The sequence below is a fragment of the Octopus bimaculoides genome, chromosome 9, assembly GCF_001194135.2.
Source record: "Octopus bimaculoides isolate UCB-OBI-ISO-001 chromosome 9, ASM119413v2, whole genome shotgun sequence".
Classification (NCBI taxonomy): Eukaryota; Metazoa; Mollusca; class Cephalopoda; order Octopoda; family Octopodidae; genus Octopus; species Octopus bimaculoides.
In genome coordinates this window covers 4,451,582-4,468,291 of record NC_068989.1, presented here as the reverse complement: position 1 = coordinate 4,468,291, position 16,710 = coordinate 4,451,582, and the positions used below count along the sequence as shown (strand labels likewise).

Below are 16,710 nucleotides of genomic sequence, written 5' to 3'. Positions count from 1 at the left end.
ATATATATATATATAACCTTCTCGGGTGGTAAAATTCAAAGAAAAGATATGATATGGTGCATTGCGGAAATCCATATTCCTAAGTTATTCTTCCTAATAAATTATTGCATCTCTTATAGAATTTGCTTGCAAAAAGTTGTTATGTATAAAATGTGCGTGTGTGGAGGCGCAATGGCCCGGTGATTAGAGCAGTGGACTCGCGGTCGGAGGATCGCGGTTTCGATTCCCAGACCGGGCTTTGTGTGTGTATATTGAGCGAAAACACCTAAACTCCACGGGGCTCCGGCAGGGAGTGGTGTCGACCTCTTTTCCACTCTTTCACCGCAACTTCCACTCACTGTTTCTTGAGTAACGCTGCGATGGATTGGGGTCCCGTCCAGCTGGGGTGAACACATACGCCATAGAAACCGGGAAACCAGGCCCATGAGCCTGGCTAGGCTTTAAAAGGGCGCATAAATAAATTATATATATATATATATATATATATATATATATGGAGTAAACAGTCGTATTCAGGTTACAATTTAAAGAGCTTCATGTAATTAATCAAGATATGTAATGTTGCATTTGTACTATTTTAACGTTCACAAAAAATATTTACAACACTGGATGGTTTGTTATGAGAGAAAGGTCAAAGTTAGTGTTGATCGCAATAGCATTCTTTTAAGAAATGTTAAACAGGGTATTTCGTTTTTGTACTTGGCTTGCAAGATTCTTGATGTGAAGTCGTGAGATGAAACAGGTTTTGTTAAATATCGGGAGAATAATTATGCCAATACATTCTGACACTGCACACTGCTATGCACTTCACAAAGATTACATAGAATATTTTCATTACACTAGAATAATAGAAAAAAAACATGTGACCAATGCATAGAGCTGCACTTGGTTCTGCATTGTCAATATGCCATAAAGGCGACTGGTTCTATTTCACTTCTCTATTTATTTGTCAATTGGTTGATTACTTAATCAATTAACTAACTGATTGTTTGATTAATTGTTAAGTTAATCAGTCAATCAACTAGGTTTGGCAAAGTCCTTTTGTCGCTATTTGTGACCTCATGAATGACATTTCCTGTCTGTTTGAAGTCCATTTCAGATTTGTTTGTCTGTATGTCTTTTAGTAGCAAATGTCGATGAAAGGTTTCACTGACTGAACGATTGATCGAGCAATCAATTAGTTAAATAGCTAATCAATTAAGGAATAATAAAGAAGTGAAATCGAACTGTGCGTGTGTTTGTTATTGACATAACGACCCACCTCCTGTGATACAATGAAATTTGTTTCAGTACTTGAGTTCACACCAAGACTCTTGGAAACCAAATACAGAAACGAAGAATTATAAGAATTGAGATTGTAATGAGAAACTAAATTTACAGTTGCATCTTTTTTTTTCATTAAATCTCTTCTGTGAATTCCAGATTATCCTTGTCGAAAAAACTGTCTCATGTCTATATGGAGTCCCACGTGATTCTTGATAATGGTTGTAAAGGGAACGAGCTTGGAGAGTTTGCTCTGCAGCTTCTGTCGTTACTTCAAAACCAACTGAATATTGCTCGTACAGAAGCATATGCAAATCAAATGCCTTACGGATTGCAGCTGCAATGGATCTTAAATGGTGGCATTCCGTTTTTTCTGCACCTGAAAGACTCTCAAAAAGTGAAACCGAAAAAACGATGGAGTCAGGTAAGTTTAATACATAAATATGTGTGTGTGTATGCATGTATTTATGTATGTGTACGTGTATGTTTCTATTTATATATACTTATAGATAGATAGATAGATGTGTGTGTGTGTGTGTGTGTGTGTGTGTGTGTGTGTGTGTGTGTGTGTGTGTGTGTGTGTGTGTGTGTGTGTGTGTGTGTGTGTGTGTGTGTGTGTGTGTGTACATATTCATGTTCAGATTCGATGAATTACTCACTGTCTTCCCAATCTTCTGTAAGCTCTATGCTAACAATAACAGTGGGTCTCAATACATGGGCTGTTGTTGCTGTTTAGACTGAGTTGACCTTGAAAGGATAAAATTATGATGGAAGGCACTCGAATTTATGACCAACCTCACGCTTTTTACGTTTGAAAGACTACATTAGAGAAATCTGACCTGCTTTTACATCATAAAACTAATGTGTGGATCTTATATTTTACATATGTTGTTGTGTCGCTGATGCCAATTAATCCATCAACCATTTTCTCTGCCTGCGATTCAGTGTTGAGTTGTGTGGGTAGAATCCTCAGGCACCTCCTCTATATGGTCCCTATCAGAAGCCATCATCATTACACTTTCCACATGGATTCACAAGCATGACCAACAGAGACTATAGCTATTATCTAATCACCTTGGTCTTAGTCCACTCTTAGGTTTTCTGCCAGTTGACTCTATTTCAAGAATCTGTCTTGCAATTCTTTCTAAAATTTAAGCTAAAATCATTTGCTTTTTGTTGTTAGCCGTTGACCAACTCTGATTGAAAAAAAATACAGACAGGATCAAAGCTTTATCAACTCTTGTCTACTTTTTTTTATACATAATGTATCCAGAAACCCCTTGTTATTATTTAGAGCCAAGAGATCTGACTGAGCAAAACTATAAACTAGGTTGTTCCAAATATGACCATCATGGCCAGTTTTATTCATATATAGTCTATCTAGAGTGGAGGCGCAATGGCCCAGTGGTTAGAGCAGCGGACTCGCGGTCATAGGATCGCGGGTTCGATTCCCAGACTGGGCGTTGTGAGTGTTTATTGATCGAAAACATCTAAAGCTCCACGAGACTCCGGCAGGGGATGGTGTCGAACCCTGCTGTACTCTTTCACCACAACTTTCTCTCACTCTTACTTCCTGTTTCTGTTGTGCCTGTAATTCAAAGGGTCAGCCTTGTCACACTATGTCACGCTGAATATCCCCGAGAACTACGTTAAGGGTACACGTGTCTGTGGAGTGCTCAGCCACTTGCACGTTAATTTCATGAGCAGGCTGTTCCATTGATCGGATCAACTGGAACCTTCGACGTCGTAAGCGACGGAGTGCTAACAAGTCTATCTAGGATACATTATCCAATGTCTTAATACAGTAGGCTATGATTTCATGATTCGACTACATCCAGGTTGTACTTTGTGCGCGCGCTTGTATATGTGTTTCCAATGTTACCATCCTTTTAAAGATCGTAGTATGTCCATGAGTGATTTAGCTCTTATTGCTTTACCCCAAGATTTTTTTTTAACTCTTATCACATGTTATATGCCGGGTATATTTCTCTGGCATTCATGCATCATATATGATACACGTGTCGATGTAATTGACACGTCCCCTTCCTTCGAAATATTAGTGGCTTTGCACCAAAATTTGAAACCTTTTAAGAGGCAAACTGGCAGAATTGTTAAAACGTGTGAAAAAATGCATAGCGATGTTTCTGCCGATTCATTACGTTCTGAGTTCAAATTTCGTCAAAGTTAACTTCGCCATTTATCCTGTTGGGGTCGATGTTATGAGGTAATAGTTAAGTAATGGGATCAACGAATTGATATGTTCCTTTCCCTAATAATTACTGGCTTGTAAAAATAGGGATTTAATCGATGTGTTCTGGGTTTTCTGTATAAAATTGTGCAGAAGAAAAGGAAAAAAAAAACTGTTTATAATCTCAGTTGTTCTTTATTCTGACATCGGATCTCATGGAGGCGACTTTACGCTTTTGTCCTTTTAAAGAAAGAATCATTAACGATACAAGTGACTGTGACTAATTCCATTGACAATAATCTCCATTCCAACACGAGATATCATTGTTCACATAGACACGCACACAGATACACACACAGATACACACACAGATACACACACACGCCGGCCCACTCACACGCACACACACACACACACACACGCACATATCTCTCTCTCTCTCTCTTTGCTATATTCGGACACACAAACACAAACATGTGTGTGTGTGTGAATATGCGTGTGAATATGTATATGTATAATGTGTAATTTCTTCTCGATCTTTAAAGGTGTTATATATGAACTACATAATGAGTTGCCGGGTGAAAAAAGCTTACAATTGGATAGAAAAAAGACTGAAACGCTGCGAAATGGAATCGACGCCATTCAACGCCCGGTATTGTGTCGATGAAAGGAAATTCTATGGTGTAGATTCATTGTACAACCAAACAGGAATACTAGGTAACTACAGAAGTTCAATGCTGAGTCAATATAGCGATTGTTCGGCATTTTCCAGCGAGGATGAGATGTCATACTGGTCGGATGAGAAAAATCTAAGTAAAAGCCTATATTCAGCCTCTAGCGTATATTTCCATCCGAATGGCTTGGGTGTCCCCAAGATGAACGGTAGATTATCGGCGAACCACCATTCAGCGATGAACCCTACATACATGCATGGCCTTGGAGATTCTGGCACTTCATGGGCCTCAAGTACAATAACTAAGATGGGTCCCAATGACGTCAGTGTTCATTTTAACCCGGAAGTAGAAAGGATACCTATTAATACCATCAGTGGAAATTTAATAAAGGATACCGAAGTGAACATGAAGTCGCCGTTCCTTCCGAATCCTGAAGAATTCGACAACCGGACCTATATCCTAGCAACAGATTCCGACATGAAGTTCAGTGACGATGGTGTGCTTGATTTATTGAACACTTGTAATGGTGATCTTCGCCTCGGTGGTGCTTGTGGCCGGACACATCCCATAGGCGAGAGGAATCACCCAATTGTATGGTTCCAAATGTTTGAATACGCTAAAGGTTGGTTCTTGTTTTTTGTCTCTACTGCTGTTTAAGTATCACTTAATATCCTGTATAAATAATCTGATAGTAACTATTTTAAATACCATACGTCATAGTTCGATTTGATCTTGCCGATAAAAGACTGGATATGGCAGATGATTGTATATATATATAATCATCGGGCCTGTATTTCGTTGTCTTCGAAAGGGTTGTCAAACTTCACTGAAATTTTAATGTCTGAAATATACGAAGTGTTTTACGTCTCAAATATCTGGAAATAACTTGCGACTGTGAGTACAACGATCCAGCTCAGAGGCCATGCGCCTTCACATCTCGAAAGTTTAACTTCCGTTTTTCATATACACAATATATTTCGTTTTTCATTTTTACTTAAAAAGTTGTTTTTTTTTTAAAGATTTCTGGATGACAAAGAGTGCTCAGAATATTATTGGTTCGGTGATGTGTTGCCCAGGATGTTTCAGTCTATATAGAATCGCTGCGATCTATCAATTATTGGATGAATATTCTCAAGCAAGTACAGAATCGATGGATGTATTTGTCAAAGACACAGGTACGGCGCCAATTATTTCGTTATTTCATTCTATGTATATTAGTTGGTTCACTCATTTATTGTTTAATATGTTTCCGCTCTCATTGAGATAGCGTATATTCTGGCTTTTATGCTTCTGAGTTCAAACAACATCATGGTCAACTTCACTTCCAGGGTCGATAATTCGTTTAATACTCTCTTCAAATTTCCTAGCCTTGTGCCTAAAAAGATTATTATTATTATCATTTATTATTTATTGATATTATTGTTATTATTATTATTATTATTATTGAGTGAGAGAGCAGTGCATGCCATCAAAGTGACACTGGGGTAAAATATACGAAGCCCATTATACCCATCATGACTACCCGTCTGATAAGGGTACACCAGGCACATTCATAACAACCACATGTGCGCGACATGGTGATCTCATATCAAGATAAACAGCGCATGACCTCGCAGGTGGGGCCCAGTTAGAAATTTCTTCAGGTCGAGTAGCCCATCCCGCTCAAAAGGTCTCTGAATAAGGTTTGTTTAAGGATGTTGAGCAAAACACCCATGTTTCCAAAGGTGACTTATTCAAACTCCAAAGAATTCCTCTCAACACATGGCTATATTGCTCCTCCACTACTTCTGCTAATGATCAGAGATGCTCATATCGTCAGCCACCAAGAGACATGCTCAACTGGTTAAGGTCAAACAACTGACAAGCAAATCTGTGGTATTGAGCAGAATATTTGCTGTAGCCCTATTATTATTATGTTTGGCTTTTGCTTTGTATCTGTACAAGTTAACTCCAAGTATCGTCAAGAGACAAGTTGGAACTTCAAGTTGGTGTTATGACTCGGGTGCCAGAGCATTGTTCTAGAGAATGTCTGTCAAAACATAAGTAAATTAGAAGTTTGTTTTAAAAGTCATTTGATTATAAGATTATTGTGTGATGTTAAGATGATAGTAAAAGGTGTTTGCTATCATGTACATTTAAAAATATTTTGACACTGTTTACAGATTAAAATGCTTTGGGGATTACATAGACAATATCTTACGTAGGATATGAATAGTTCAAATGAGCACTATTTTTTGAATTTTTTCCATTTTTGGATTTCCTGGTATCTGAGAAATGTAGCAATCAACTCCTTTTGCTATCATTCTTAGGGAACCTATGACAACAGATATTGTTTTGGTCTTGAGGTTCCACATTTCTATTATTATTATTATTATTATTATTATTATTATTATTATTATTATTATTATTATTATTATGGCCGCCATACTGGAAAGACACACAAAGTTGGAGATCTGTATTTTTTAAGTGTTTAATTAAGCATTTCTGCTGGTTAATGCCTGTTCAGTCAAATATTCTGCTAACATGGTTTAGATCACGGTGATAATATTTCTGTGCAATTACACTCCCTTTTGGTGTGCTTAACTACTCGGCAATATCTATTTAACGTTTCGGGCTCGTTTTCAGGGGCTAGATCACTGCAATGCGCTGCAGAAACAGCTCGAAACCATTTAGCATCGCACACTCGGCCCATCAAGCCTGCCACTTGTCACCTCTTCTGTACGTGCTGGCTCTCGAGCCACTGCTGCGGAAGTTGGAACGGTTAAGGGGCGTTTTCTTATAAAGTCTTCTTTCATAAGTCCCAAGTTTCTCTGGTAGTTAAAAAAGGATTGAGCACGTGTATCATATACGATACATGGACGCTGGAGAAATATGTCCATGATCACAAGTGATATACAGGACAGACAAAAGGTAATAATTTTCTCCAAATCTCTTTATTTCTTTTATTTCATTTTCATATTTTTTCCATTGTTTCTTCTTTACTTTTTAAGGCGAGGATCGATGGTTGTGTACTCTTATGATGATGAGAGGCTGGAAATTAAAATATTGTACGTACGCCTTCAACACCACTTTCTGTCCTTCTACAATGGACGAGTTCTTAAAACAACGACGACGCTGGATTTTATCTGATTTGGCCAATACATTCTTAGTTTTGAGTTATCTTCCCAAACTGGTGCGACACAATGCCTGTTTTACAGTCATTTACATCCTCTACCTTGTTCAGTTGTTCCTTATTGTTATCATCTCTCCAGGTAAATATATCTTCTTTTACTTGCTTCAGTCATTGGACTGCGGCCATGCTGGGGCATCGCCTCGAATAGTTTTATTCGAAGAGAACTACAAAAGTTCTTATTATTTCTAAGTCCATGCTTCTGTCCTATACAAAAGTGTGCTCAAAATACAAGATTTGTATGCACTTGTTTTAGTTTTCAGACTGGCACCCGGTTCATTCCTCAAACGATACGAAAGTTTTTCAAAAGCACTTGTAGCTTTAAATATTCTAACATTGACTTTGTCAACAAGACTACTCTTAGAATTTTCTGTGCTTCCAAGATATTTAAATGACCTGACCCATTTGAGTAGCCTATTGTCAAACCTCCCATTCGAATCTTTTCTGTTTCAGGGTTTGGTTTGAATAGAACTTCAGTCTAAAGTCTTATGGTATCAGGTTGATAGACATTGTATAGAAACGATCGTCATGAAAGCAGGAAGGTGTGAAGGCTTCATCTGTTACGGAAACCTGTGCAAATTCTACCTTTAGCGCTCTCGAGCCACCAGCTCTGCATACAGATAGCTTTGCCCTCACGTGATATTAATACGAACCAGAATTTAGGTTATTTGGACGAAACACACACACACACACACACGCCTGTACCGCTTAAAACAAATTCATTGCCGAAATAGTTTGAAGTTAAAAGCCTTATAGCGATGGAATATGGTGACGGGAACTGGCAAAGGGTGTTGCTGGAACTTCCTAGCCAGAGTCCCACACACAGGCAGCACAGAGCGTGATAGTCATCGCACTGTAGAATTCGAAAGCACCTGCAAGAGTCGTGTGGCAAGCAGTCTTATCTAGTTGTATCACTGCTTCTACAATATCGGAGAAAAGGAATTCTAAGAAATGTGTCGCCTTCAATAAACTTGGCATTAACTGCAAATGTCTAGCCATCCAGTTTATTGCAGTCGAAATAAAGATAAGGAAAATAAAAGAAACATGTTAATCTTTCGTTGTTGGAATGTAAGTACTTTACAAGACAACAAACATGAAAAACATCACTAATTTCAAAGGTAATCGACTCACATAATATTGATGCTGCTATTCTAAGTGAAGCCAGACTTCCAGACACAAGTGAATTAAAAGCTGAAATTTGTTATACATTATTTTGGAGCATAAAACCGGCAGATGAACCAATAATTAATGGTGTTGTTTTACCATTAAATCCACTCTACTTTGCAAGTTGACATCCGTCCCTCAGGCTCTTGATGTGTGTTTCATGGCATTCCGTATACCCATAGATAATTCCTCATCTACGCACATTATCAGTTCATATGAACCTACTTTATCAACGTCTGAACAATAATAATATTATTTTCTACTCTAAATTGCAGACAATTGTCAGTAAAATTCCATGCCACACAATTACATATATTAAATTTGTCTTTCTTATTTCTTTGCAGGTTCCACCATAATGCTAATTACAGCTGGGTTAGACTTGCTATTCGAAATTACATTTGTGGCGCCTACAGTCTTAGTTTGTATGACACTTTTAGGTTATATGATCAGCTGTATGTTTGTTTCGACGAAGACTCAAGCCTATATCACAACCGTCTTAATATTGTTATTTGGCATTGCCATTTCATGCGTCTTCATAGGTATTACCGTCTTAGTTGTCAAAGACATTATCAAAGGTCAGTTGTAACTTATATGTGTCTCTTTGTCTGTCTCTCTGTCTCTCTCTTGTGAGTGTAGACTTATTGGTTAGTTACCGTTGAGTCTATTCATTGCTTTGGTGATTCCCTATTGCTTACCTTGTTGCTACACTTTGATGAAGCATGGACCACACAACTCCAAATTCAACCCGATTCTAAATTAATTCTTGATTTAAAGCAAAACCAAAATTTATATTTTTTTTTATCACTACAAACATGCTATAATAGAATAGTGTTATGGTTGGGTGTCGCATGTTATTTCATTATTTGTCTCAATTAATCAGCAACTTTTATATTTTTTTGCAATGGCTCTTGAGATAAGTATGGAATGGATAAATTTCTCCTCCATGCACAGAACCAATTATTTCCAGCAAATTGGAATCAATGTAGAACAGTTTCAAATAACTCACTGATGCCCCAGCTTCAAAAACAGAGTGCTAAAAAACCATAAGTGCAAACATTAGAGAAAAATGCCGTTATTTGTGGCTATAGTTTGGCATTGCCAGTAACCTCAAACGTGAACTTTAGTGTTTGCAATGTCTATTTACTGTAATTTATGTTCTGTAGAAGGTGGCGAGCTGGCAGAAACGTTAGCACGCCGGGCGAAATGCTTAGTGGTATTTCGTCTGCCGTTACGTTCTAAGTTCAAATTCAGCCGAGGTCGACTTTGCCTTTTACCCTTTCGATGTCGAAAAATTAAGTACCAATTACGCACTAGGGTCGATGTAATCGACTTAATCCCTTTGTCTGTCCTTGTTTGTCCCCTCTATGTTTAGCCCCTTGTGGGCAATAAAGAAATAAGAAACGTTAGCACGCCAGGCGAAATGCTTAACGGTATTTCGTCTGTCTTTACGTTCTGAGTTCAAATTCCACCCAGATCGACTTTGCCTTTCATCCTTTCGAGGTCGATAAATTAAGTACCAGATGCGTACTGGGATCGATCTTACCGACTGGCCCCCTCCCCCAAAATTTCAGGCCTTGTGCCTAGAGTAGAAAAGAATTTATGTTCTGCAGAAATACAGTAATTTCTACATTAGTATAAACTAGACAGGTACTCTGTCGGTTACGACGTCGAGGGTCCCAGTTGAGCCGATTAACAGAATGACCTGTTCAAGAAATTAATCTGTAAGTGGCTGAGCACTCCACGGACACGTGTACCCTTGACGTAGTTCTCAAGAAGATTCAGTGTGACACAATGTGACGAGGCCGGCTCTATGAAGTACAAATACTACCCATTTTTGTCAGCTGAGTGAATTGGGGCAACGTGGAATGAAGTGTTTTGCACAAGAACACAATACATCACCGGATATCGAACCCATCACCTTACAGCCTTGTTGCCATTACTCTAACTCAGCCATGCGCCTGCACACAACTTTATTAATTCTGTACTGTGAAAAAGGGTCGCTTAGTAAACTAATCTGGCGGCAGTATTTGAAGTGCCTGGTCTTAATTTTGTGCACATTATAAGAGCTTTTGGAAATTCAGTGTTCTACCTGTACCATATATGTCCTACTGTAGCCGAAATGAAGTTTTCTAATATAGTAAGGTTTGATTTTTTAAAATGAGATTTGACTGCTATTTCTGATAGCTCGAGCTCGACGTCTCATAAGACCAGTTACTCAGTTTCCATGGTAGTTTCTACAAAGATAACAGCGTTCTTCCTGAGCCGGACGCCGATAAGTTGCAGAGTTCAAGGCCAGGAGCTTCGTGGGGAGGGAGCAACCTGAGTAAATTGACCCAAGATGAAAGGCTATGTCGGGATTTGAACTCAGAGCGCGAATAAGAGCAACAAATATCGCTGACGATCTCAGGAACTGACGATTCTGCTAGCTCACCATTTCAATAATAATAAAAATTTCTACTCTAGGCACAAGGCTTTGAAAGTTTTAGGGAAGGGGGCTAGTCGATTACATCGACCCTAGTGTTCAACTGGTACTTATTTTATCGACCCCGAAAGGATGAAAGGCAAAGTCGACCTCGGTGGAATTTCAACTCAGAATGTAGCAACAGGCGTAATAACGCTAAGCATTTCGTCCAGCGCACTAACAATTCTCTCAGCTCGCTGCCTAAATAATAATAATAATAATAATAATAATGAGAGTACTCAGACAGTGTAAACCTCCGCCAAGGTAACACCAACGTCCTCTCAACGATTAGTCAGAGATGATTTTTAAAATGGGAATATCTGAAATAAACTCGACTGTTTTCACAAACGAGAATATTAAAATTAGGGTTAGGGTCTCAAAAATTAAGTAAAAAAAAGAAAACAAAAAAAAAACGGAAAAATAATGCAGAATCCTTGTCCAGCACCCGATCGATCCCAAGGGTAGACATGGAATGTGAAATTGGTTTCAGAAAATTTAGTAACAGAAATAAATAGTTTATCCTCACAAGCCAAAGTTAACAAATTCACCATTCAAAATAATTTCAAAGGTGAGGGTAATAATAATAAGTTATACTCAGGAAACTTACGGAGGAAATAATAATAATAATAATAATAATAATAATACCAACAACAACAACTAAATATTGATTTCTGTCTTTTGCAGACGAGAAAGAGGGCACCCTGGAGTTTGAAGATGATTATATGTTAATCGTACTCCCGATCTGTGTTGTCTATGCCGCCATTTTACATCCACACGAGTGCTGGATGATATGTCTTGGATTTTTCTCCATGTTCATGGTTCCAACCATGAATATTTTGATTCCAGCATATGCCATCAGCAACATTGTAGATCAAAGCTGGGGGACAAGGGATGGCGTGAGTATATTTATTTGAAATCGTTCGAAATGTTTCGAGAGTTTCATCTTTTACTTGTCTCATTAGTGGCGAGCTGGCAGAGTGGTAAGCATGCCGGGAAAAATGCTTAGCAACATTCGATCGTCTTTATGTTGTGAGTTCAAATTCCGTCAAGGCTGACTTTGCATTTCATCCATTTCTGAGTCGATAAAATAAGTACCAGTTATGCACTGGGGTCGATGTAATCTACTTACACCCTCCCCCAAGTTGCTGGCCTTGTGCCAAAATTTGCAAACCAATGTTTAAATTATCTCAGTCATTGTACTGCTACCATGCAGGGGCATCAGTCTGGAAATGTTTTACTTGTAGTTCCACCCTATTACTTATTAAATTTGGTATTTATTCTATCATGGCCGAAGAGACGGGGACAAAAAGAAACCAACACCGGTTAACAAGCGGTGGTAGGTGAAAGTGAAAACACACACACGCCCGCGTACGCGCGCGCGCATATATACTGGTGAATGAATTATCGTCTAAATTACGCAAAAATGGAAATAACACTGACGTCTAACTTTAACATATACTTGCCAAAATTACATAAAAATTTCTTGATATACTAAAGAGTAAAGACATTCAATAAAATCACTGTTGGCTTCAACCACCGCCTCCAGATTTCAGAATCTCCTGCAACCCTTCTGGACATTCTCCTTGTTTAAGTTGGTAAATCCTTGCCTTCAGTTCATCTTTGGTGTTACAAGAAGGTTTGTTGGTCTCTCGCCCAACTGCACCCCACACATAATAATCAAGGGGGTTGCAGTCTGGGGAGTTAGGTGGCCAGATGTTAGGGGTGACGTGGTCGCAGAAATCGATTGACGGTCATGACTGGGTCTTCGTTTTAGTGTGGCATGGTGCGGAGTCCTGTTGCCAGATATAAGGTCTTCCAGCAGCCACCCTCTTGCTCCAGGGCAGCACTATTTCCTCCATGTTGTGTGAGTCCGTGTGGGAAGATTAATTGAGGCATAACATCACCATCACTAGTGATCACACCAAATACCATGATGGTGATTGGATGTTTGATTTTTATCACTCTCAGTACATGTTTTGAGTACACGGCAAACACTCAGATTGACACTCTAAATCTCTGAAATGTTGGTATTGGAGCGTCCGGCACGACTTCCACGCAGTACAATATGTCATTTCCACAGGCGGTGCCCAACTGACCCTACTATTCCGTGTGGTCGAGTCGACAAGTGGTTAAGTATTCGGCTCAAGAATGTAAGGTCATGAGTTTGATTCCGGCAGTTACGTTGTGTCCTTGAGCAAGAAACTTATTTCATATTGCTGTATCTTATTTTACTCTGCTAGCAAAATGAGTTGTACCTGTATTTCAAAAAGGGTCAACATTGTTACATTCGTGTATGAACAACAAGCAAGCGTATTAGTTTGACGCTCGGGTGGTGCATGCGTTTCAATACGTATACATGAGTCTCAGAATGCATTTTCGGTGATACGTCTTTTATTGGCAGCATTGCCACTTCTAGTGACCAGTTAATATCCGTTAGACTCAAGAGAAAGAGCACTAAATATTACATAATGCGACAATACAAGCTGGGGGTGAGGCGTTTTGGCTCAGCCTTTTGGGCGCTGCCTTTATGGCATCGCTGATGTGGAGCTGACATATTTGACATCAAATGGTCCAATCCGTCTCTCTCCCACCCTCCCTCTTATCTCTCTCTCTCTTTCTCTCTTTCCTCTCTCTCTCTTCGTGAACATCATATTAAGCTTACATGTATGTGTAATGTCCTTGATCCACTTCCCTCCTCTCTCTGCATGTGAATATTTCTGCGCGTGGATGTGTGCATAAATTTGCCTCCAGTGTCAAAAAGTACTGTCGCAAAAACAGGCTGAAAGTACAATCAGCCGTACCAAACAATCGCATCCAGTCGTCTCATTTCGATACAAAACAATTCACTTTGAGAATTGTTTTCTTTGGGCCTTGAAGAATTGTGTTTCATAATTTCTAAGACTATAAATACAGCTGCTTGCTGCCTTTACGCTTCTGAAAAGAAATATCTAGAGATGCAGATGAAGCCACCGATAGATTCTACATAGTCAAGCAACCTGCTAGAAATAGTAACCAACATCCCTACAGATTGCATCCTACCATTTTAAAATATAAAACAAAAACAAAGTAAGGGAAAATGTCAGTGATGCTTATATTAGACGACCCTTAACAGACTAAGAGGTCACGGTTGGAATACGTTTGACTCTAGAACAGCTCATTGATACCACGTAACACCTTGGGCAAGTATCTTCTACTTTTTGCCCCAGACTGATCAATCACTTGTGAGGGAATTTAAAAGAAGGAAACTCATGAAAGCTCGTTGTGTGTGTGTGTGTGTGTGTGTGTGCGCGTGCGTGTGTGAGTGTGTGTGCGTCTGTGTGTGACAACTGGATTTGGTAACGTCCCTGTGATTTCTGGTTCGTCCAAAGACTCGATAATAAATATATCAACTTGTTCTGTTCGACAAAATCCTTGAAAAAATGCTCCAGTATAGCCGCAGTCGAATGATTGAAACAAATAAAAGATAAAAAGAAAACGGGCTTTACTTTTTATTTATATATTTATTTATTTGCAGAACAAAGCTTCCGTTCCGAAACTGGTTTGTTTCCCCCAAATCCGTAAACGTCGAAAAAAGAAGATAAAGAAGAAAAGGAAGGATAAAAGTAAGTTAATCCATGTTTGCTTCCTTCCTATTCTTTCACATTTCATCTTTACGATGTTGCCACAAGGCAAACAGAAACTATAAGAAGCTCTCTCTCTCGGCGGCTTTGCTTCAATCCAATGGCTGCAACTCACAATAGAAGAAATAATTCATTTCTTCTAGTTGTTATATTTTTCTTTCTTCAATTTCTTTAACCTTTTAGACTGCGGCCATGGTGGGGCACCACCTTGTAAGGCTTAGTCGAATACATTGACACCAGGACTTTTCTTTACGGGGAGGTTAACAAACCATCTGTAGTCAAGCGGAGGTGGGAACACACACACAGACACAACGTTCTTCTTTCGTTTTCAGTCTACCAAATCTATTCACAAGACTTTTGGTCGGCCCAATGCTTTAGTAGTATAACAGAAAACACGTACTCAAGGTGCCACACAGTGGGACTGAACCTAAAACAATGTGGCTGGAAATGAAACTTCTAAAGACCACTTCTGCACAATATCTTTTTTATTTACTTATTTATTTATTTTCTTTTATTTCAGTTTCCGCAAGTATGAATTCTTCCACTCATAGCTTTAACCTCTTTGATAAGCATGAAGATGAAGTCGAATACAAATTCTGGAAGTTTCTACATGATTTCGTTATTGGTGCAAAGGTAAGGACGGGTGCACCAAAGTCGGAAATCGCTGAAAAACTCCGGAAGTTGCGCGTCAAAAGTGCTTTCGTATTTTTGATGTGTAATACGATCTGGATGATCATCCTTGGATACCTCTTCACAAACATTACAAGCGAAAAGTCTAAGTTAAATTTATTTGGTTTAATCAATGGCTCTCTGTTCGGGATTTCGCTCGTCGTTCAACTGATTGGAATGACGATACATCGAACCCAAGACACTATCGAACGTTTTATACGCAAATCAAACAGACACTCGAAGCAACCCGAATGGATAATTGCAAAAGACGAAAAGCTCGCTGCTATAATAGACTGAAGTGAAAAATAAATCAAATAAAACAAAATATAAAAAAAGATAAAAAGACAAAAGAAAATATCTTGGGAAAAAAATGGTACGAAATTTTAAAATAAATAAAAGCTATTCTAAAACGAAGTGGCAACACCCTGGGCTGCGCCCATTCTGGTGCACTGTCTCCAAGCGTTATTGTCGATCACATCAACATTATTACTTGTTCTAGTCAGGTATTTATTTTATAGATCTTTATTTGTTGGAAGACCAAATAAGGTATTTTAAAACGACACCTTTTAGTACACCGGGAGCTTACGACTACGAAACCAAATTTGTAAGCACATTCTCGCATGCTTCCTTCAATTTTCAGGCAAACACATAAATTATACATATTCTGCTATTCTTTTATACGTTTTAGAGATGCAGTTGCGATCATGCTGGAGCATCATTTTAAATTTGTACTCTTTCCACAGACCTCTTCTATGGCGGGTTTCTACTGAGGTGGGTGGGATTTCATATTAACTTTTCCATGTGCTTTGTACCTAATGGTTGTATCTTTAGGTGTATGGCAGTTTGACACCGTTTCCTTTGTCTGTATTTCCTACCGAGACCGTTGGCTCGTCTGGAATCGAGGATAGGAGAATGTCCAATTCCTTTTTCAAGTTATCTACATTCTATAGTCTATAGCCTGTCATGTTTAGAGGAAATGAGGGTTTGAGTCCTACAAAAAGCCTTTGACTTTCTCAATCCAGGGGTTTTTAACCCAAGTTATTATTTATAGCTCTATCTATTTCGAGCTCTATCATAAAAAGTATATAAAAATGTAAATATATAATCATTATATACATATAATTGGACGTCCGTTTACTACTCACGAGTCCTCTGTCTTTTGACGAGCCTTATAATATTAATATTAATAATATATATATATATATAGAGAGAGAGAGATACCTATTATTATTTAAAGGACACAGTACATGCATTTAAGTGTACTAATAGTTTTATACGTCGAGAAATACTCAAATATATCAAACTATCAGAAGCGCTTAAATGCATGTACTGTGGCCTTTAAGTAATAGTACTTATCTCTCACCGGGGGGAGTAATTTTTTGTTGAATCTTCTATCATAGAACAGTACATTATATATATATGTGTATATATATATATATATATAAATGATTGAGATGTATAAGGGTATATATATATATATATATATATATATATATATATAT

General features: G+C 38.4%; 1 protein-coding gene across 1 annotated transcript in view; it reads left to right on the top strand.

Annotated features, from left to right (window-relative positions):
• The window catches only part of LOC106883289 (chitin synthase chs-2), an 83,906-nt gene extending 67,234 nt beyond the window's left edge, over positions 1-16,672 (top strand). The window contains exons 7-11 of the mRNA XM_052970379.1: positions 7,116-7,376; positions 8,803-9,033; positions 11,604-11,815; positions 14,434-14,521; positions 15,060-16,672. Coding sequence (XP_052826339.1) covers positions 7,116-7,376; positions 8,803-9,033; positions 11,604-11,815; positions 14,434-14,521; positions 15,060-15,505 — 1,238 coding nt within the window. The 3' untranslated portion in view covers positions 15,506-16,672. The remainder of the gene's footprint in view (positions 1-7,115; positions 7,377-8,802; positions 9,034-11,603; positions 11,816-14,433; positions 14,522-15,059) is intronic.
• The last annotated feature ends 38 nt before the right edge of the window (positions 16,673-16,710 follow it).